Source organism: Punica granatum, chromosome 4 (genome assembly GCF_007655135.1).
Source record: "Punica granatum isolate Tunisia-2019 chromosome 4, ASM765513v2, whole genome shotgun sequence".
Classification (NCBI taxonomy): domain Eukaryota; kingdom Viridiplantae; phylum Streptophyta; class Magnoliopsida; order Myrtales; family Lythraceae; genus Punica; species Punica granatum.
In genome coordinates this window covers 3,709,754-3,730,789 of record NC_045130.1, presented here as the reverse complement: position 1 = coordinate 3,730,789, position 21,036 = coordinate 3,709,754, and the positions used below count along the sequence as shown (strand labels likewise).

The 21,036-nt window shown below is 37.0% G+C and overlaps 2 protein-coding genes across 2 annotated transcripts; both read left to right on the top strand.

Annotated features, from left to right (window-relative positions):
* The first annotated feature begins 6,477 nt into the window (after positions 1–6,477).
* On the top strand, positions 6,478–12,014 carry LOC116204520 (protein ECERIFERUM 2). Its single transcript, XM_031536650.1, has 2 exons — positions 6,478–7,019; positions 10,931–12,014. Exons 1-2 carry the CDS (start codon positions 6,552–6,554, stop codon positions 11,789–11,791), a joined length of 1,329 nt encoding a protein of 442 aa, XP_031392510.1. The 5' UTR covers positions 6,478–6,551; the 3' UTR covers positions 11,792–12,014.
* A 1,671-nt stretch (positions 12,015–13,685) lies between these two features.
* Positions 13,686–20,279, top strand: LOC116204519 (NADPH--cytochrome P450 reductase). The gene is made up of 18 exons (XM_031536649.1): positions 13,686–14,272; positions 15,371–15,430; positions 15,518–15,594; positions 15,692–15,749; positions 16,204–16,287; positions 16,403–16,439; positions 16,836–16,905; positions 17,186–17,380; positions 17,462–17,554; positions 17,979–18,204; positions 18,307–18,390; positions 18,479–18,630; positions 18,726–18,822; positions 18,933–19,082; positions 19,163–19,240; positions 19,322–19,444; positions 19,528–19,641; positions 19,781–20,279. The coding sequence occupies exons 1-18, from the start codon at positions 13,982–13,984 to the stop codon at positions 19,859–19,861; spliced, it is 2,070 nt and encodes a 689-aa protein (XP_031392509.1). The 5' UTR covers positions 13,686–13,981; the 3' UTR covers positions 19,862–20,279.
* The last annotated feature ends 757 nt before the right edge of the window (positions 20,280–21,036 follow it).

Below are 21,036 nucleotides of genomic sequence, written 5' to 3'. Positions count from 1 at the left end.
TTTTCTTTGAGAAAACATTCAATTTGATCATCCAAAAATCAATTTGTCAACAATTTGATCACTCAATGAATTTTGCCAATAATTTAGTCCTAAAATATCATTTGGTCTATAATTTGGTCTCGAAAGGCTGTTTTGCCGAACAAAAATCCTATATGACATCGTTTTGGTCATTTGTTCCTCTTTCCCCTAAAAAATCCACAACCGCGTTGAAACTGAACAATATCGTTCTATCCCTCACCATACTGAAAGAAGTTCACATTTTCACTCCCTTAACTCTGTAAATCCCGCCATTCCCCTTTCCCTTTTCAATCCTAACTTCGAAAATAGCTCAGCAAAGTATAAAGACACGGTGAATGAGTGGCAAAATTAACAACTCCATCACATGTTTCGTGCAAGTTGGACCACCTCGGTTGATTCCAAATTAGTTGAGATTCTCAATTTCGATGTATAAGATGAAGGGTAAATCAACCAAAACGATGTCATATCGGGTTTAGGATTAAAAAATCAAATTTTCAATTGTCGTTAGTTAAGGATGTGTCTTATTAGCTTCTTATGTCAGATTATCGTCACAGTGTTGACGGTCAGTTAACGTCGGGACTAAAATGTTTGGCAGAACGATTTTTCGATGGTCAAATTGTTGGCCATTTGATCTTTGAGGACCAAATTGTTGGCCAACTAATATGTCGAGGACCAAAGTGTTGGCAAAATTCATTGAGAGATCAAATGGTTAGCAAACTAATTTTTCGAGGACCAAATTGAATGTTTTCTCTTTTTCTTTCCCCTCTCCTAAGCTAGATGATCGGAAGTCAGCATTTGGTTCGTTGGAATGCAATTAATGTTATTGGAATAAGGTGCTTTTCATAATATAATGAACTTATCCGCAAATAAGAAGCTTGACTGGTCGCATCAAATAAATTTTGTAAATTGAATGTGAGCTAGACAAAACTGATGCGGAGTGCGCCCGTCCTCACCGAGTGATTTTTTGTTTTTGCTGAATAAAAGAGTAAGTGGGGTTATTAGCCTGTTGTAACTGCCCTAACTAAAGGAACCCAACCGCCACGGAATGATCTTTTCGCCATAACTCGCTGAGACTTTAGCCCAACTTGATCACCGCAGCCCCACCAACACACTAGTGAATTAAGTCCAAGTCTCACTGGATCAAGCATTATGGGCCGGCTACCGCCATTTCATAATACACCCACATAGAGGCAAGCTCTACGTACTCAGTGAGATTCGAAATCGTAATGTTCAAGTGGAACGCTTGATACTTAATCATTAGCCCACTGTGCTGGTGGTCCTCACCGAGTGACTTAGCGGGTACAGATTGATCGCCGAATGTGATCAATTAATTCTTCGTTGGACCCCGTGACGAGAATGATAAAAAGGGGCGCTTGGGGTTTATTACTTTCCAGCTAGATGGGGTCCCAAGCCCATAAGGAGAAGCAAACGGCCCATTTAAGTCGAGAAGTTTCCATGAGGCCCACATGGATTTTATATATATATATATATATATAGTTTTTCTTTTTTTCTTTTTTTTTTGGTTAAACCACAATGTGATGCATGCCTATTATCCGAGACTAATAATATCCCTTCCGGGCATCGACTATGCATTATAATTTCAATCATGTACGAGTAGATCTTTCTGAATGTGTGTATTTATGTACACCCGAACCATGAACTTCGCCTTCTTATAATGACGGATGACGAGCTCCTAAGATGGATAGAAGTGGGCAATCAATAAACATTTGCCGTGGAGTTAATCTTCGATTTGAAAATTATGAAGTTCGAGCGAGCCCTTGACGTGAAACCAATAAATTTTTAGGTTCCATCATCATGACCTGACAACTTTTTTTTTTTTTCGGTGAATGACAACTCAAAATTTAATATACATTATTTATGTAAGTAGTTAATGGTGATGGGCTTCGATAATGGAAGTAATGGCAATTTCCAATCCAGACATGCATCGCGGTGATGGGACCTTCCAGCAGGCATTGAACAAGCCCAGTGATCTGAGAAAGATATCCGACCAACAATCGGAATTTCACTGGACATCTCTCGGTTGTACAATCTTCTATTTATATATATATATATATATATATATATATCTATGTGCATGCATGTACGAGGTTAGATCTGGAACTTGAATTCGATTAAAACGTTGGCGTGTTGTCACATTTGATAAATTTTCCTCGGGTTAGGTTATCTGTCGCTGAATAAGTGAAATTATGTTTTTCTTTTTTTCCCTCCAAGTAAAAAAACAAAATGATCAAATTTGATCATCTAAAGAGTTTGCATTCAGGGGGGAGTCAACGTATAGTTAAGGGGGCAATTGTCCCCCAAACTTTGAATTTTTTAAAATTTTATTTTAAAAATATGTATTTTTTTATGTAAAATTAGTATTTTATCCCCTGAAAAAAAAAATATTTACATAAGTAATATTTTTGTCCCTCTCGATGAAAATTCTGACTCCGCCCCTGTTTGCATTGATATAAGCCCGTGATTTAGATTGTTCTAGCCATCACTCGAGTCAAACCGATCAAGCAACGAGAGCATGTACCATTCGCTCCATTTACTTGAGAGAAAGGACAAGGCAAGAGTGATTTGATAAGTTCATCGTTTGAATTTATTCTTGTTTTTTCATCGTGTATGTGAAAGTGTTTTATCCGTAAGATATGAGTGTAAGACTTTGAGAGAGAGACATTTTGGATGCCGCGAGGCCGTAGTAATTAAAGGAGATGGCAAGCATTGTTATCAGAACCGGACCGGCCCGGCCGGTTCGACCGGTCGGACCGGAAACTGGACATATGGCCGGTCCGGTTCGTTAAAAAATCGAAAATGCCTAAAAAAACTGGTGACTCCAAAAAACCGGTCGGTTTTTACATGACTCCATCGAACCCATTCGAACCGGCCGGTTCATGGGTTCAGAAATTTAAAGTGAAATCCGATCCGAACTCTTTGAGCCCGACCCGAGAATTGAAGAAATCAGAAATTCTTCAATCTTCACTTCAGTCAGACAACGACGACACACACACAGACTTGAAATTTGGGAAAAATTGGAAACCCTAACTTCTCCTTTTGCTAGTCTTCTTCATCGGCTTCAGCAGAATCTTCTTCATCGACACAGAGTCGACTCTTCCTTCTGTTCTGCTGCTCTTCTTCATCCTCATTCGATCTTCATCCGGACAGCTCAGCCACTTTGCGACCGGTCGCTCTTCCGATTCGGCTTCATCAACTCATCAAGCCGCATAGTCGAGTCAATCGACCCATTTTGGTTCGATCTTCCCCTCCCTCTTCTCCTTTGCTTGTGGTTGCGGTGACAAATTGAGGCATTGGTTTTGGTTGGTTGATTTCTCTCTGTGTCACTCTTTCTTTATGGTGTGGATAAGTTGGGTAGGGATGAGCTGTGGCTTCCATTTCCAATTCCATAGATGCCTTCCTGTCTGAGAGTTGTTTCTGTGTAGTTGAGAAGAGGGGAGGAGGGGGCCTCTATCTGTCTTGTTAGATAGCTAATTTACACTGACATGGATTGAACTTAAACTCTCGGGCTGCCCAATTTAAACGTCAGTGCTCCATTAATCCAGTAGAAGCAACCTTCCACGCAAAACAGCACTGTAGTTAAGTTTTCATTGTTCCAAATTTATCTGATAAGTACGCTATGTGAAGCTTGTCCATACCTGAAAGCCCCTGTACTTGATGAGTATATGTATGAACCCATAATGATTGAAATACACAATGTCTCCAGTATGTAACCAGCCATCTTTATCAATTGTCAACTCGGTCGCTTCAGCCTTATTTAAGTAGCCTAAAACACACAGCAACTTATGATCTTGTTTCTTCACAGACAACCTGAAATAGAAGCATGCAATATAATTGAAGAAACTCAACAAGATTTACCTTTCATAATTGCTGGTCCACGCTATAAAAGCTCTCTACTAACCCCTGGAGGCGAGAAGGAACCAGTTTTCATGTCGACTACCTTTGCTTGCATGTTCGGAGCCAAAAGTCCAATATAGCTTGCATGTCAGTGCTCCATTAATTTTACTTCACAAATCTTTTCGATATCCAAAAAATGAAAGCCTTGATGAATTAACATATGCATATATCTCATATATATATATATATATATATATATATATATAATTGCTCCTCTCCTTGATTAATTATTCGTCCGTTCCATTCCAACAAGAAAAAAATTAAGATGGAGCTTCTCTAATTTTACTCATAAATTAATGGTATTGAAGAAAGTTGACTTAACTCAGGATCAATTACATGTTGATGATATTGACTAATTAGTTAGTCCTTGTTTGGTTTGATGTATCAACTTGTGATGGTAAACTATGACTTATCTTTATATTTTTTGGACACATATTAATTATTATCTAATATATATTACCATTTTTATTTTTATTTTTTGTATTTTCTATTATTTTCTTAAAATAATATATATTTATTTATTTTAAAAATAAACAAGCGGTCCGATCCATCGAACCCCCGGTTGAACCCATGAACCCATGACCCCATGCCTCGACCGGTTCGATGTCCGGTCCGGTTCTGATAACACTGATGGCAAGTCTTGGAAAAACACATAAAAAAAGAAGAAAACACGACTAGGTGGTAACGGTCGCGAAACGAAAATATTTAATGGTGGGAAGAGGAAGTCAGTGTGGGAAATCATAGTCAATCATATGAATCCAAGATCATTAAATGGCATCAGTATGGACTTGCAAACCGGGATTTTGTTGGATAAGATTCATGTCATGATCAATGGATTAGATTAGATATCCATTCCTAAGACTGCGTTTGATTTGTTAGTGTGATTTTAAAATCATGATTTTGATTTTGATTGTGGAAAAACACAAATGAGATAGTATTATAAATTTGACTTGAAAAACGTGTATTTTTGTTGTGTAGTGTGTTGAGTTAAAATCAAAATTATGATTCTAAAATCAGTCTAACTTTTCAAACTCAGCATAAATGTCTTGTTTACCCTCTTTTCTTCCTTGCAGTTCTCCACCTTGAATTAACTATGCTAATGGATAGCACCGACGATGTTTCACGTAAAAGTTGCTCATGCTCGATACAGAGAAATGGAAGTGTAAGGTCATGATTTCACGAAATCGTAATATATATTTACGCCATTCCAGTGCCGTGTTTTCATATTTCCCCTTACGTCTTACTAAAAAACTGGCCAATAAATATCAGTAACGACTGTACCCAAGGGTCGATTTTCCGAGTCGTGGATCTACTAAGCACTTAAAAGCAGTTTTGACGAAATAACCCAACAAGATTGTAGGTGCCAACAACACATAAACTTTAAATAATTGTACGATTTGGACACATAAAGTTTGGACTAATTTGGACCGGAAATCAATAAAGAAATAAATGTGTAAGGGCGAAGTTTTTTGCTAACGAGAGAGACTGGCGTAAAGCCAAACCGGTACCAAAATATTATAAACAATGAATGAAAATATATATATACAAATCTATATCGTTAGTATGGCAAATATATATATATACAATTCCAACCGTTAAGTAATAAGTTCTTTTGATATACTCCTACAAATCCTCCACATCCAACCCCTCCTAAGCTGGCCGAGTATTTATAATTATTTATTTACAGGGGGCTCGTATTATAAACAATGTACACGAGTAAAGGGCAGGTCGGTCCACTTCTAGGACTGTCCTGATTTAATAGGAAAGTGAAATAACCTTTTTCCCCAATTGGTCATGAAAAAATAAATGAATTTCCTTTCAAAAATTCAATTAATATTTTGTCACCTTCCTTGATTCCATGAGAGGTAAATTTTATGATATATGATGCATATATGTATTTACTTAAAAATATTTAAAATAATTTATTCAAAACTCAAGTAAATCGAGTAAAATGTAAGAGTAGCAGCAATATCCAACTCTGATCTTTGAACTAGTACAATTTACAAGTTTTCATGCATCTTATTGATAGATCTCGGATACCACTACAATCAAATTATATCGAACCAAACCAAACAATCAGTTCGGTTGGATATTTCACGTATTGATTGTCAGGTCATTCTGATTCATATGTCGATATTTGAATTGTAAAACGATGACTCAAGATACCATGACATGCATCGGTTTATCCTATATGCGCCACACTCCGAACAAATTACCATGTCTTCTTTGTATGATTAAAAACATGAATTGCTTTAAGCCGACCCCATGACAAGGACGACCCATGACCCAAATATTTGTTGCAGGCTTGCAGCCTTCATTGGACTACGTAATGAATGTGCACAGTTTTTCTTCTACTTTAGTAATAGATCAAATCATCAATAATTGAACGGTATAATTCGCCTAGTATAAGTACTTATAAGTCGGAAATACCTCATGATTTCGATTGAAAGGGAAAGAAAGACAAAAAAAAAAAAAAAAGAAGGAAGAAGAAATCGAATTTAAATATAATTTTTAATTTCGGTGGACGCTTTTAAATAGAACTTCGAAATCCTAGTCCAACAACAACTCTAATAGGAGTCTCCTCGGTCTCCATTCCTCTTACTCTCACAAAGAGCGCCATGGTTGCGGAAATGCCCCAAACCACCCAGCAACCAAGCTCACAGCTTATCCAAGGCCTTAGGCTATCCTCTGTAGTCCCCGCGAAGATAACCGGGGACAACCGAGCCCACAAGCTCACCGGCATGGACCTCGCTCTGAAGCTCCACTACCTCCGTGGGGTCTACTTCTTCCGCGACGTCCAGGTCGGGATTGACGGCCTCAAGGAGCCCATGTTCCGATGCCTCGAGCTGTACTACCCAGTCGCAGGCCGGATCAGGAGGGCGGATGGGGGAGAATCGGGAGACGGTGGGGGGAGGCCGTTCGTGAAGTGCAATGACAGCGGGGTGAGGATCGTGGAGGCGAGGTCCGAGAAGACCATCAACGAATGGCTGGAGATGGAGGACCATGCTGAGATTGATGACAAGGTTTTGATCTATGATCATGTCCTGGGCCATGATCTGGGATTCACTCCCCTGGTCTTCGTCCAGGTAACAAATTAATGTCGAAACCGAGTAAATACTCTCATACCTTATCCACCGCTCTTCGAATTCCCGTTTTCGGGGCAAATCTACCTTTCATTTTTATCGGTTCCATGCAGCGAACTTCTATAATCGCATCTAATGTCCATGCATAAGCAAAGCTCTTATAAGTGCGTAAACACGCGTACAAAGAAAAATCCGATTAAATATTTAAATTTTTTAAAAATATAAGAGGAAAACGAATATATTGTCCCGTTTACCTCCACTAACTAATTCTATTTTTATCAACAAAGTGATGGGTGAGTATCATACAGTTCCAACTCTCGTAAGTTAGAGAATGCAAGTTTGAGTTCTGAAAAACGTACTTGTTGGGAGGAAAATTAACCTTTTATGCTCAATCTCCTGAAATTACCAGAGTAATGTCTCTCACAATTTTAAAATCCATCAAAAAATTTAGTACTATTATTATTGATTAAATATGCCTTCAATGAAGATACAAATATATAACAACAAATTTTGCTGCTGATTTTATTATTTAAGACAGTTGTAATGCCCACTATATAATTTTTCCAAAAGCAAATTATATCAATTATATATGGCTCTTATCCCTCTCGTATATATGTAATGCCCTAAATCGATTCAAACCTCTGACCTCTAGCACGATTGTTTGACTTTTGCATCACCATTTTATGACAAATACATTTTTTAATTGAATTTCACTTGATTTATATTTCATAATGCATAATGTCAAATCTCTTTCTATATTTGAAATTTTTATTTTTATAATTATTTGAAATTAATATAATAGTCAATATGTACATATAACAGTAAATTAAACCTTATAGATATACGTGTATCAATATTTAAGTTCGTTTTTCCCCTCGGGGTGGTAATTTAAAGACTATTCAATTATCCAAAAAAATCAATGCATTAAATATCTCCTATTCATAATAATGGATGATGCAAAGTACATAAAAAATTTATCAATTTACCATTTAAATTTGATATATGCACAACGTAATTTTTATCTATAAATAAATAAAAGCATATTCTTACATATGTATAGAGTAATTTGAGTATCTTTTAATTTATATCGAATAATTTTTTACGCATATTTAATAAGAATCTATCAAACTTTAGAGATTTTATCTGTTTGGTTTAATTCTTCTCTAAATAAATTTTCTCTTAAAACAAACAACTGAATCCGTGAATTTTATGGATTTATAAATTTAAATTTTACTAAAAAATAAAAATTTAATTTATTATAAAAAAATTTAATTTGAGAATAGCAATTTGAGAATTGAAAAATTAATTTACCTCATGTTATGTGCTTCTAAATACTATTTTTAGAAGAAAAAATGAATATTTCCCCCTAAACTTACTAGTTAGATATTTTAGTTGCTTTGTGGATAAAATTTATTGTGTTGACAAATGAGGATCAGAGGACAGTATTTTGCTTCTAAAACAAAATATTAGTTGCAAATAAGATTAGATATGGTAGCGATGAATCTTTTTCTTTTAAGAATTATTAATTTAGTGAGAAATTTTCTAAGTCTCTGTTGGCATGGATATAAAAGTTCTTCTTTCAGAGGTAAATGAAACTTATTTGTCGCTAATAGTTGTAGTGTGATATACGTATATTTGTTAAAAGGGTATTTACCTAAAATGATCCATGGTTTGTCCGTTTTATCAAATCTATCATATGTTTTTTTTTGGTCAAATCTATCCCATGGTTTACTTTTTGCATCAAATCTATCTCGGCGTTATCTTTTCCGTCGACATCTAACGGCTGTGCTGATGTGACGCCTACGTGGCAAGTGTGGCCCACTATCTCTCCACGTGCCACGTCAGCACGGCCGTTAGATGTTAACGAAAAAGATAACGCCGGGATAGATTTGATGCAAAAAGTAAACCATGTGATAGATTTGACAAAAAAAAAACATAGGATAGATTTGACAAAACGGACAAACCATGAACCATTTTAGGTAAAAATTAATTGTTAAAATATTAATAACGTGATACACATATATTATTTATTTCAAACTAAAAATTACATTTGTAATTGAATCTCATTATTTGCTTTTTAATAGAGCTCTTTTTTGCAGTGACAAAACACATGCATGTCTCTCTAAAAAACATTCATATCATGGGCGTACCCTTAGCTAATATATGTGTATATATTTCGAGTAAAAATATTTGCGAGTATATATATATATAATAGAGATATAATTTTAATATTTAGTACATAAAATATTTTCAAATAAAGTCATATCCATCAATTTGGTATTTTATTTCGAATGCATATACTTCTAATGTTATATATATTTTCTAAGAGATTTACGTGTGTATATATACGAATTAGAGGCCATGCACAATCACATGACTATTGAGGTGTGGGCGCAAAGTTACTTGTCCCTCACCACTCACCGGAAAAGGGTAGTAAAGCCTGTAAAGGCCTTGGGAGTGGTCCAAAGGCTTTTAAACTATGTCGATATATACATCTCTAGCTTCCTCGCTGCAACATTTAACTTGATTAACGTTCTAATAAATCGAGAGCATACTGCAAGTACGGGCAATACGCCTTATTTATTTTTCGCCTTCTACAATATTCCAATATTTTCTCATTGACATTTGAGTTATATAATGAGTGACGTATATAACGGAATCATTAATTCGATTCCTGAAAATGGTCGTGCAACCTATATGTGTACCTGTGTATACGTTCCTCGATTATATTGGGTAGCTGTATGTTTCGTCATTGACCGTCGCATGCGTATCAATAAATGGGCAGGCCAACATGTTTAGCTAGCAATTAGACCACTTGTCACAATTTGATAAGAGAAAAAAAATGCATGTAGTATTATATGTTAATGTTAATAATGTATATACTAACTTTCAACAACAATTTACCAGTTATAGCAGTATGCATATTAATTAATTGGAACATCATGTGCTTTGTTATGAAAGAATTCAAAGCACGAGTCCGAAAAGTTCCATTTCGATTTAAATGTGGTCACATCATTCGTTTTCACGTGCTTAAATATTTCACACCACGAAGCTGCGTGAAGACTACGTGTAAAAATTATTGATCTTTTTCTTGGATCTAAATAACGCCACAACATGATCTTAGAAAAAAAAAAGTGTTACAATTTTCTTTTTCTATATTCAGTAATTATTTTTTATTCCTCTTAAATCTTAATCGATATAATTATTTTATGGATGGCTTTAAATGAGCGCATGATTTGATGGTTAGTAGCAGCTCCGCAGAAAACTTTTCCAATGCCATGCATTTATGACACCGCCAATTAAATCAAATCACGATCAACCCACAAAAGGAAAAAAAGAAGACTGTTGGGAGTTATTTTCTCCATATTGAAATATTGAATAGAAATTCAAAAGTTTATAAAAAAAATTGGATATTGATCCGAACTTTTAGGTTTAGAAATGGATATAATTATTTATAGGCTCGATAAATATTTTATATGATATCAAAACATGTTTCATGCACCTGCAGCCTTTGTGAACTTGTATGGACAGTAAATCAATATCATCTCATTAATACTCACCTGATTAATTAAGCAGGAGAATATTATGGAATTTTCTTCTTCTTTTTTTTTTTCATTTAATCAATTTTGCAACATTTGTGGGTCATCACGAGGCATAAAAAATAATATAGTATACTATAGGGTGTAGGCATCCTCTTCGTTGGATTATCCAACTAAAATGAGACTTCAGGTATCGTATTTACGATAAAAACTCTCGCAAGGCATGAGCCGTGACAGCAAAAACAAATGATTTCGGAAATTGTCTGAGATTATGATTACAATATCATTAGAAAGACTGCTGTGGTGATTTCAATCTTTCTATTTTTTTTTTTCCCCTTAACCTTTTTCTTTTTTTGGTTGAAATTTTCTTTACAGTTCACTCGGTTTAAATGTGGAGGGATCTCAGTGGGCCTGAGCTGGGCCCATGTCCTTGGGGATGCATTCTCGGCCTCATCCTTCATCAGCATGTGGGGCCACATCATGGCTGGTCACGTGCCCCCCAAGTCTTTGCACGTGCCAAGCCCTGGAAAACCAGCCGGTTCTCCCGGTAAAGGACACGGGAAGGCTTCATCCCTCAGACAGGTCGAACCGGTCGGAGACCGTTGGATAACTACTAGTGATCGTAAAATGAGAACAAACTCTCTTCATATCACGGGAGACCAGCTCGATCTCCTTGTTACATCGCATGGAAAGGCGTGCTCTAGATTCCATCTTATGGCAGCCGTGATCTGGAAATCCCTGTCAAAGATTCGAGGTGAGGGCAGACTAAAAAGAGCAACTATCTGTACAAGTAACTGTCACGATGAAATTCATCGGTGTCTTCTTGAGAATCGCATGGTTGTGGGCACGGTCGAGGCAGACGTCTCAGTCTTTGACGTCGATGTATCGGAACTGGCTACTTGGATGGCAGAGCGAGAGGCGAAGGAGAATCGCGACATTGAAGAAATTATAAATCGGGATGGCAGGATGTCGGATTATATACTGTACGGGGCGAACTTGACATTTGTGAATTTGGAGGAGGCAGATATATATGGGTTGGAGTTGATGGGTCAAAAGCCAATATATGCAAACTATACCATAAATGGAGTTGGTGATGAAGGGGTGATACTGATCCTTCCATGGCGGGGGACGGGGAAACAAAAGGAAAGGGATGGAAGGAAAGTCACGATGATCTTGCCAGAAGATGAAGTGTCAAAGCTCAAAAAAGAACTGATAATGGATTGGAAATTTTTCTAAACGTTATATAATATATGGCATCGATATTTTTGTGTTATATTCAAGGTAACGACATGTTTATATTTTACCTTGAAAAAAATATTATAGTTTCTCATCCATCTGTCTGTATACCTTTTACTTCCACAATGCATATTGTTGTTAGTATAATACGAAGCTGTAACACAACTCTTGTTCGGTCATTTGTATATCACAATAAATCAATTCAAAGTCCTCTTCGTGATCATTTCGGACTGTGCTTATGAATACATTTTGTCCTCCGCCATTTGTTGGAAATACGATTTTCAATTCCTGATTCAGAAATGAACAATTTAACAATACCGAAAAGGAAATGGATGTGCAGATTGACATGTGAATCGAGGTTTGATAGAAGTGATTGGAATTCATAAGCTAGTTATCCTCCTAATTCTGATTTATTACTCTCCAAAGGCATCGCTGGAATCGTCTCATTCTATTCTTATTCTCGTCTTTTTTTAATTGTTTTCTCTTTCAGGCTTAAAGTCATATCCTACCAAAACAATTAAAGTGAAGGGTAATTATATATTTGTTATAGGAAATGTATAAAGTAAAGGCCTAATAAAAATTAGAGGAGACAAAATAAAGGAGTATGGAATGCCCTTTGAGTTTAGAATTTCTTCGTTCTAAATGGAAAATTGATGATCAAAGACCAACTTTCACTGTAGAAGTGCCTTCCCATTACGGAAGATGCTTTGGACTCGCTTTTCTTGAAAAGTTCAAACACGCGATTGCTACCACGTAAGAAAAATGACTAATTTACGACATGCTAGAGATCTCATTGTCATGTCCTGGGACCTTAGCTCGGCCGGCACCGGAACAGCCGCCAACATCGCCGTAGACTCTTCAACTGCTGCACGAGAGTTCAGATGTGAATAACTCTTGAAAAAATTACGTCTAATTCTATTGATTGATTCGCAACGATACTTCGTTATGTTTCTTATTTTCCTTCTTCGAAAAGTGGTAATTATTAGAAGACGAAAAGTGGTCATTTAACTCATTAAATTGACTGAAGATGACTTTTATTAATGTCAAACCAAAATCTGCAGATTATTATTTCTTCTTTTGAAAAAAGATGATTTCGTTATAAATCAGATGGAGTATAATAAATAAAGTAACAATAGTTTTTTAAAATAAAATAAATATAAAACTAGTAGAAGATTAGCGCGTTGTGTGGACATATAATTTTTAGTTGCAAATCAATATATATATTGCCTTTTATAGGAAAATATATGGCGTTTGGTTTTGAAACAATATTCTATTTCACTCCATTCCATTCTATTTTTTCCTTAATTCAACAACGTAATCATTATTTCTATTTAATTATAAATTTTCATTCACATTTTTTTTTCTAATCACCATCATTAGAATTAATTTTTAATAATAAATTGCTCTATCTACTTTTATATTCATATATGTATATATATATTTTAAATTTTTTCTCTAATTTAATAATAATTTATTACATCTATTTTTCCTAACGATTACTATAATCAAATTTTTAATAATAAATTCATCATATATTATATAATATATATTTTTATTCTTATTAGACTAGAATGAAGTGGAGTAAAAATTCAACTGTGAAACCAAATGAATCCATTTCACCATAGAATATATTCTATTGTGTATCAATATTCCACATATATTTTATCCTATATAAAATTTACATAATTAAATCAATTAGCGAGTTGCGAGAGGGCCTGTGTGAGAGAGTTTGTAAGTGATGACCCGACTTCACGTTTCATTTTTGGAAGGGGACAGGCAAATAATTTGTTTTTATATATATTGATATTGATTGATTATAGCTCACAATAAAAATTATAATTGAAAATAATATTATGAGAGAAGCCGCAGAGAAAGAGGAAACGAAAAGGAAATGAAATTTATAGTCAAAGGCCCCCCAAGCCTCTCCTCATCGGTCCCGCCACCATCCCCTCCGCAAACCGGTCTCCGCTGTCCCCTCTCTCTCTCTGTCTCGGCTCTCCCAGCCACCACCACAACTCCAGCGTCGAAGCTCTGTTTATTCTCTCGTCTCCCTCACAAGCTTCTGGACTAGAGTCCTCTCTCTTTCTCTCTAGAGAGAGTGAGAGCGAGGGGGAGAGAGAGAGAGAGAGAGAGAGAGAGAGATCTCCAGCTCTAGCTCGTGCTGCTCCCCCTCTTTCACCAGAAAGTCAAATGGCAGCTGACTCGCTCCTAGTCCGCTCGATCGAATCCGCCCTCGGAGTATCCCTCGGCGGCTCCGTCACCGACTCCGCCCTCGTGATCGCCGCCACCTCGATCGCCGTCTTGATTGGGCTCCTCGTTATCGTCTGGCGGAGATCGTCCGATCGGAGCGTGGAGCCGGTTGTCGCCCTCAAGCCGCCGTCGTCTGCCAAGGAGGAGGATGAGGACTTGGCGGATACCGGGAAGACACGAGTCACCGTCCTGTTCGGCACTCAGACCGGCACAGCGGAAGGATTCGCCAAGGTGAGATTTTGATCATTTCCAGGCTGGCCGTTTTCTGCCGTCGGAGACTTCCAATTCTTGGAATTGTCGAAAGCAATTGAATACTTATATATATGCAATTTTGGCATGGAGATAGCTTCTACAGCTATTCGAGTTTGCGATTTGGATGATTCTGCTTCAAATAGTTTGTAAACTCCGGTTTCAATGTGTCGGATCGATGCTCATTAGACCCTACTTCGCTAAGCCCCAGATGATCGCACTCTGATTAGTGGTGATGACTTTAAGGGCTTTATCATGAAAAACTGATTGTAAAGACGATGACTGGGCCAACAGAGGTTATTGGGCGTTGTTTCGAAAACGAGCTCATTCAGATGTGCCGCGACAGTTTGAATAGTTTCTGTTAATAATTAACATGAGGATCTTATGGTTAAAGTCATGAATTCGGATTGTTAGTGTCTTTGAATTTGTTATCAACCTGTAACGACCAATCCAGGACTCACCCCTTCATAGACCTCCGTCCCCGGTGGTCCAAACAAGCTCTTAGTTCTTCTTTTCTGTCCCTACTTGCTCTGTCCTGTTGTTGTTCTTACATCTTCTTTTTCCCTACCATATTAACCACCGGTTCTGAATAGTTTTGGGCATAGGAAATGCAGACATGATAGGGGTAATGTTGTAGTTGAAACATCAAAGTCTTTTTCTTTTTCCTCTTTTGAAGTAAACTGAGATGGGTTCAAAGGTCTTCAGTCTTAAAATTGAATGATTTAAGATTGAGGGTTTGAAAGAGGCGGTTTGAAAGTTATTGCTTGGGAAGAGCTGTATAAAAAGAAAAAAGTTATGAGTAGAGATTAATGGGAGAAAGTCTGATGGGGCCTGATTGGAAGAAATTGGCCTGATGAGTGAAGAAGTATTTGCAGGCATAGGAGTATCTCATTGTAGAATAGATTGGGAGGGTTATTGGAGCCGGTAGATTTTGTGCAAGGAAAAGTTAGGTGGTCAAAGAAAATTGAAGAGGGGGGAAAAAAACTGATAGTTTTGCTTGGTTTTGCCTCTTGATCTATGTTAAATTTTCTTGCTTCTTATTGTCACTCTTTTGCATGGCAAAAAAATACATGATTACAGGCATTAGCTGAGGAAATCAAGGCAAGATATGACAAAGCAGCTGTCAGGGTTGTTGATCTGGTACGTTGAGCTTGCTGTCTCGTGTGGCATAGTAACTGTACTCTCAGAATTCTCATTTTTGGGTATGTAACTTTTCCTCGGTTGTAGGACGATTATGCTGTTGAGGATGACCTATATGAAGAAAAGCTGAAGAAAGAGAGTCTGGCATTTTTTATGGTTGCAACGTAAGAAACTCATCTATTTCTGACATTTTGGAGAGTTTTTATTGCTTATATGAATGCGCAGGATATATTCACTATCAATCTGTGTGTGCCATTGTAGTTATGGAGATGGAGAGCCAACTGACAATGCCGCTAGATTTTACAAATGGTTTACTGAGGTTAGTAATAGATTGCCCTAAATAACTGAATGAGTCCCTTTGCTTCTAGTTTTATACATACTGGATCTTGAGCTCTCGTCTACCACGTCTCTACTTGACCTTTTCTTTTTAAGGTGAACTAACTACAAATAAATGAAAAACAATTATGGGTGAGAAGTGGGAAGAACAGTAAGAGGGTGTTGTTCAGGCCAAATAGAAGTGAAGGTGAGTGGGAGGATGAGGGAGAGAGGAGAGGTGGATTTTGTGGGACAGACCACATCATATATAGAGAGGAAAAAGAGTGAGAAAGTCGTATTGGTGGGGAGAGAATATCCCTTCTATGGTATCGTATGTTGTTTTTTTATTAGTACTTTCAAGTTGAGGATAATTTGGTCAAATTTAACAATTAGTTACTGCTAGGTGACACCAATTTCTCTCTTTATATATCAACATAGAAAATTTATTTTTCATGCAGGGTGATGAAAGGGGCACCTGGCTGCAGCATCTCACTTATGGTGTCTTTGGTTTGGGAAACCGCCAATACGAACACTTCAACAAGGTAAACGTACATTTCTTTGATTGATATTTTATTCATATATCTGTTCTTTCGTGCAATCAACCTATCCTATGTTAGTTATGATTTTCTATCATCTAAAGTACCTCTTCTTATGCAGATAGCAAAGGTACTTGATGAAAAACTGAGTGAACAAGGTAGGCATCAATATCTGTGTACTGAGATGATGGAAAACTATATTGTGCTCTGTTACTCTTTTTATATATAATATATACACAGTTTTTATTTATATTTAAATATATGGTTTCGCTCTATTAGTAGAAGATCAGCACTTCTTTTTTCTGCCATGAAGATTAGCATTTCAACAAATGAGATATTTCACTCTTTCTTGGCATCAACTTTTCTGTACTTAACTAGTGAAACTGGGGCTCTAATGTTTCAGCTTTATGTGAAGTTTGTGACCTTTTTTTCTTTATGATGTGACTATGTATGTGTGGATCTTCTTGCTCATGAACATTGCATCTTTAAGTTCCTTCAGTGCACTTCGGCCCACTTGCTAAAGAGCAGATTCTATTTGTTTATCATTGATACAGGAGCAAAGTGTCTCATTCCGGTTGGTCTGGGTGATGATGATCAATCCATTGAGGATGATTTTGCTGCCTGGTATGCTGCAGTCTTCAAATTCTTTTTCAACTGGAATCTGTTGGAAATTCACTTCAACTTGTTCATTTGCAATGCTTTTCATTCTTTATCCTAAAGATCACCTTCGTATCTGTGCTAAACCAATCTACCATCTAGAAGTTGTGTGAGTCAGTTGTGCTCAGTTAGTTAAAGTGCAGTCTTAACCAAATTTCTTTTGCCGAGTGGATTATACTAGATCTTCATTTTGAGAAGAGTTAATTCTCTCTGCTGATATATCTGGCTATTTATATTTTATTTGCAGGAGGGAGTTATTATGGCCTGAATTGGATAAATTACTACGAGATGAGGATGACATAAATAGTGTCGCAACCCCGTATACTGCTGTTATTCCTGAGTACCGAGTAGTGATTCATGACTCTCCTGTTAATGTGCATGAAGAAAATTACTCAAGCATGGCGAATGGCAGTACTTCTTTTGATATTCATCATCCATGCAGGTCTGTTGAGTCATTTGCTGCTTATGATTTTTATATATGCCACTGCGATTGCTGATATTGTCATCTAATTGTTCCTTGTAGAGTTAATGTTGCTGTGCAAAGAGAGCTGCACAAACCTGAGTCTGACCGCTCATGCATTCATCTGGAGTTTGATATCACCGGGACAGGCATCACGTAAGTTGTTTATTCTTCTTGAAATATTGATTTAGATGAAGACTAATGCCTGACTTATCCAAATAATAGTTAAACTTGATCTTATCTGGGATCCTCCATTTTTAATGGATCTGGATCTCATGATTTAAGTTGATACGCGTTTTTCATTGTGGAGGTTTAGAGCCCTTTGCGGATCTGGATGGTACTGCTTTCCGCTTATAGCCTTACCGGTAGTTTTTGTCGGCTATAGTTTGAGCTTTACATTGCTAATAATTATCAATACTTGTTCCAGTCATTTGTCAGCAATCAACTAACTTGTGCTTTCAAATGAACAGTTAATTATTATTATTATTATTATTATTATTCATTTTAATTAATTAATTAATTATTTTTTATGAGCAAACAGTTAATTAAATTTGATTATGTCACTTTTCCTATTCTGTAGTTATGAGACTGGTGATCATGTGGGTGTTTATGCTGATAATTGTGACGAAACCGTTGAAGAAGCTGGAAAATTGTTGGGCCAGCCGCTGGATATGCTGTTTTCTATTCACACTGACAATGAGGATGGCTCACCCCGTGGGAGCTCATTGCCGCCTGCTTTTCCTGGTCCATGTACTCTCCGATTTGCATTGGCACATTATGCAGATCTCTTGAATCCTCCAAGGAAGGTGAATCATTTACTAACCTTGCAAATTCTGCCTTTCTTTTAGTTAGATTAGATAGCTTATTTTCATGAAACTCTGGCGTTGTCTATATCCTTGTGTTTTCAGGCTGCTTTACTTGCTTTAGCTGCTCATGCCACCGAACCTAGTGAAGCTGACAGACTCAAGCACTTAGCATCCCCTCAGGGAAAGGTACTATGAGCCGCTCCAGTCCTTAATGTATCCTTGTGAATTTTTTGATAATGTTATTACGGTTGTAATATGCCTTATTCCTTCTCAGGATGAGTACTCAAAGTGGGTAGCTGCGAGTCAGAGGAGTCTCCTTGAGGTAATGGCGGAATTCCCTTCAGCAAAACCGTCCCTTGGTGTGTTCTTTGCTGCAGTAGCTCCACGCCTGCAGCCTCGTTACTATTCAATATCATCCTCACCAAGGTTAATCTTTCATGCCTGTCAGTTACCCAAAAATTTTATCCATATTTTTATGATGCTGGGGATGCTTAATTGACCCCACTGTGTGTCTTTTCCAGATTTGCCCCCAATAGGGTGCATGTAACCTGTGCCTTAGTTTATGGTCCAACTCCCACAGGAAGAATACATAAAGGGATTTGCTCTACTTGGATGAAGGTAACAAACTTAGCCTTCAGCACCGTTCAATTCCTTCTTCATCCTTTTTCCTGAACAAATCTGCCTGCCATCTCAGCTTTATTAACTTAGATCTGGTCCTAATGCATCAGAATGCAGTTCCTCTAGAGAAAAGCCACAACTGTGGCTCGGCTCCTATTTTTATTAGACAGTCGAATTTCAAGTTGCCCGCTGATCCCACAGTTCCTATTATCATGGTTGGTCCTGGCACCGGTTTGGCACCTTTCAGGGGATTTTTACAGGTCTACGGTTACTTTAATTTGTAAATTTTCTGGCTTATCCTTTGGAAGCTGAAAACTAAAAGAGAAGTCGATTCGTTCAGGAAAGAATGGCCTTGAAAGAGGAGGGCTCTGAGCTAGGTGCTGCCTTGCTCTTCTTTGGGTGCAGAAATCGCAGAATGGTAGATATCATGTTACGTCTGATTGCCATGTTAAACATTTATCTAGAGCATATGGATCTCTCATTTATCATTCTCTTTTAGGACTTTATTTACGAGAACGAGCTCAACAACTTTGTTGAGCCAGGTGTAATATCTGAGCTAATCCTTGCATTCTCACGTGAGGGGCCACAAAAGGAATACGTCCAACACAAGATGATGGATAAAGTGAGTGTTTGAATGTTAATGGATGTTCATCTTACAGAAGGCTGCATGCTCAGCAACTGCTTTTGCGTTTTCACCATGTACAGGCAGCGCAAGTCTGGAGCCTCATCTCGCAAGGCGGATATCTTTATGTCTGTGGTGATGCAAAGGGCATGGCTCGAGATGTTCATCGGACTTTGCATACAATTGTTCAGGAGCAGGTTTGATTTGTTTACACATATATTTACTTAACATTTGCTACTATAACAAGCCATTTACTTTCACGATGCGCATTAGCATACTTTTTCCTGGTTTCTCTGGGATTCTTACAAGCTTCACCTACGTACTTTAATAATTTAGGAGAATGTTGACTCATCTAAAGCGGAGGCCATCGTCAAGAAACTGCAGATGGACGGGCGATACCTAAGAGATGTCTGGTGACATTAGCATGCTTCCTGCGTCCTCTCCATAGTTCGGAATGGCATTGTTTTTCCAAGCATGACAAGAAGATTTTAGATTCTTTGCATACCAGAAATTTCTATTGGTGCCCCCGCTCTGCCCCTATTACCGCAAGGGAAAACACTCAACTGTATGGTGTTTTCGGTGGGTAAAGATTATTTTTGGCGTGCATATGTATTTGGAGTCCGATAAGTCGGATGGAGGGAAGCTAGTGACATATGTTTTAAAAGGACATTGGATACTTTTATTCGCAGCTCCTAGATAAGGTTTAAGGGTCGGATAAAGAACAAGTTTTAGACAAGTGGTTAAGTAGAATTTTTCTTTCCATTGTTTTGGAAGATACATAAAGTTTTGTAGTGCGACTTTAAGATTTGAATAAGATGAATTCGCTTTGATGCAACTGTCCCTCACTTTGTGATTACTACAAACTTATCTATGCATAACCCGACCTAATATCATGCTTCAATTAGAATGATTTTCAATACGCTAATGTTCGAATATATGGAAGAGGGTAATAAAGATTAATGGTAAGAAAAATAAAAAGTGAGAGTTGGTGATATAAATAATTTATGAGAAAGAGTAAGAGTAGTATGATAGAATGTGAGGAGGTTGAGAGAGGAGAATCAAATAATTTGATGTTGACACGTGCAAGAAAAAAAAGTTTAGCAGGTAATATTTTTTAATCATATTTTTAAATGTAGCAGAAAAAAGAAATAATGTTAAGTAGGTAATATTTTCGATTTTATCATGCAAAAGAAAATCATATTCTATAAATAATTACAAAACCAGCATTATATTTAAATAATAATAAATAAAAATAAAACAAAATATATGATACTTGATTAATATTCGTTTAATTCGTGACAAAATAATGACAATTAGCAACACAGATAATGATCATATGAACTCCACTCATCAATGATTATAGTAGCATTGTATCTCGAACTTCTGATTTGTTATAAATCACCCCGCTGACTTATTGACGACCTCGAACCACCCCTAGGATATCTAATATGGTCCAATTACTTGGCTTCTATCGGTGCCTGCATGCTCAAAGTCGGGGTGTTAGTCAATCTTGCCGCTTTGGCTGCAAAAACATATCAAAATAACAATCTACTTATAAAAAAAAAAAATAATAATCTAACCGGATCAAAAGT

What these genes read in the sequence shown, in the direction of transcription:
- LOC116204520 (XM_031536650.1), top strand. Translation starts at nt 6,552, where the DNA reads ATGGTTGCGGAAATGCCCCAAACCACCCAGCAACCAAGCTCACAGCTT. An exon ending in CTCCCCTGGTCTTCGTCCAG is followed by an intron (nt 7,020 to 10,930) that starts GTAACAAATTAA and finishes TTTTCTTTACAG; the next exon opens with TTCACTCGGTTTAAATGTGG.
- LOC116204519 (XM_031536649.1), top strand. Translation starts at nt 13,982, where the DNA reads ATGGCAGCTGACTCGCTCCTAGTCCGCTCGATCGAATCCGCCCTCGGA. An exon ending in ATCACCGGGACAGGCATCAC is followed by an intron (nt 17,555 to 17,978) that starts GTAAGTTGTTTA and finishes CCTATTCTGTAG; the next exon opens with TTATGAGACTGGTGATCATG. An exon ending in TAGCATCCCCTCAGGGAAAG is followed by an intron (nt 18,391 to 18,478) that starts GTACTATGAGCC and finishes ATTCCTTCTCAG; the next exon opens with GATGAGTACTCAAAGTGGGT.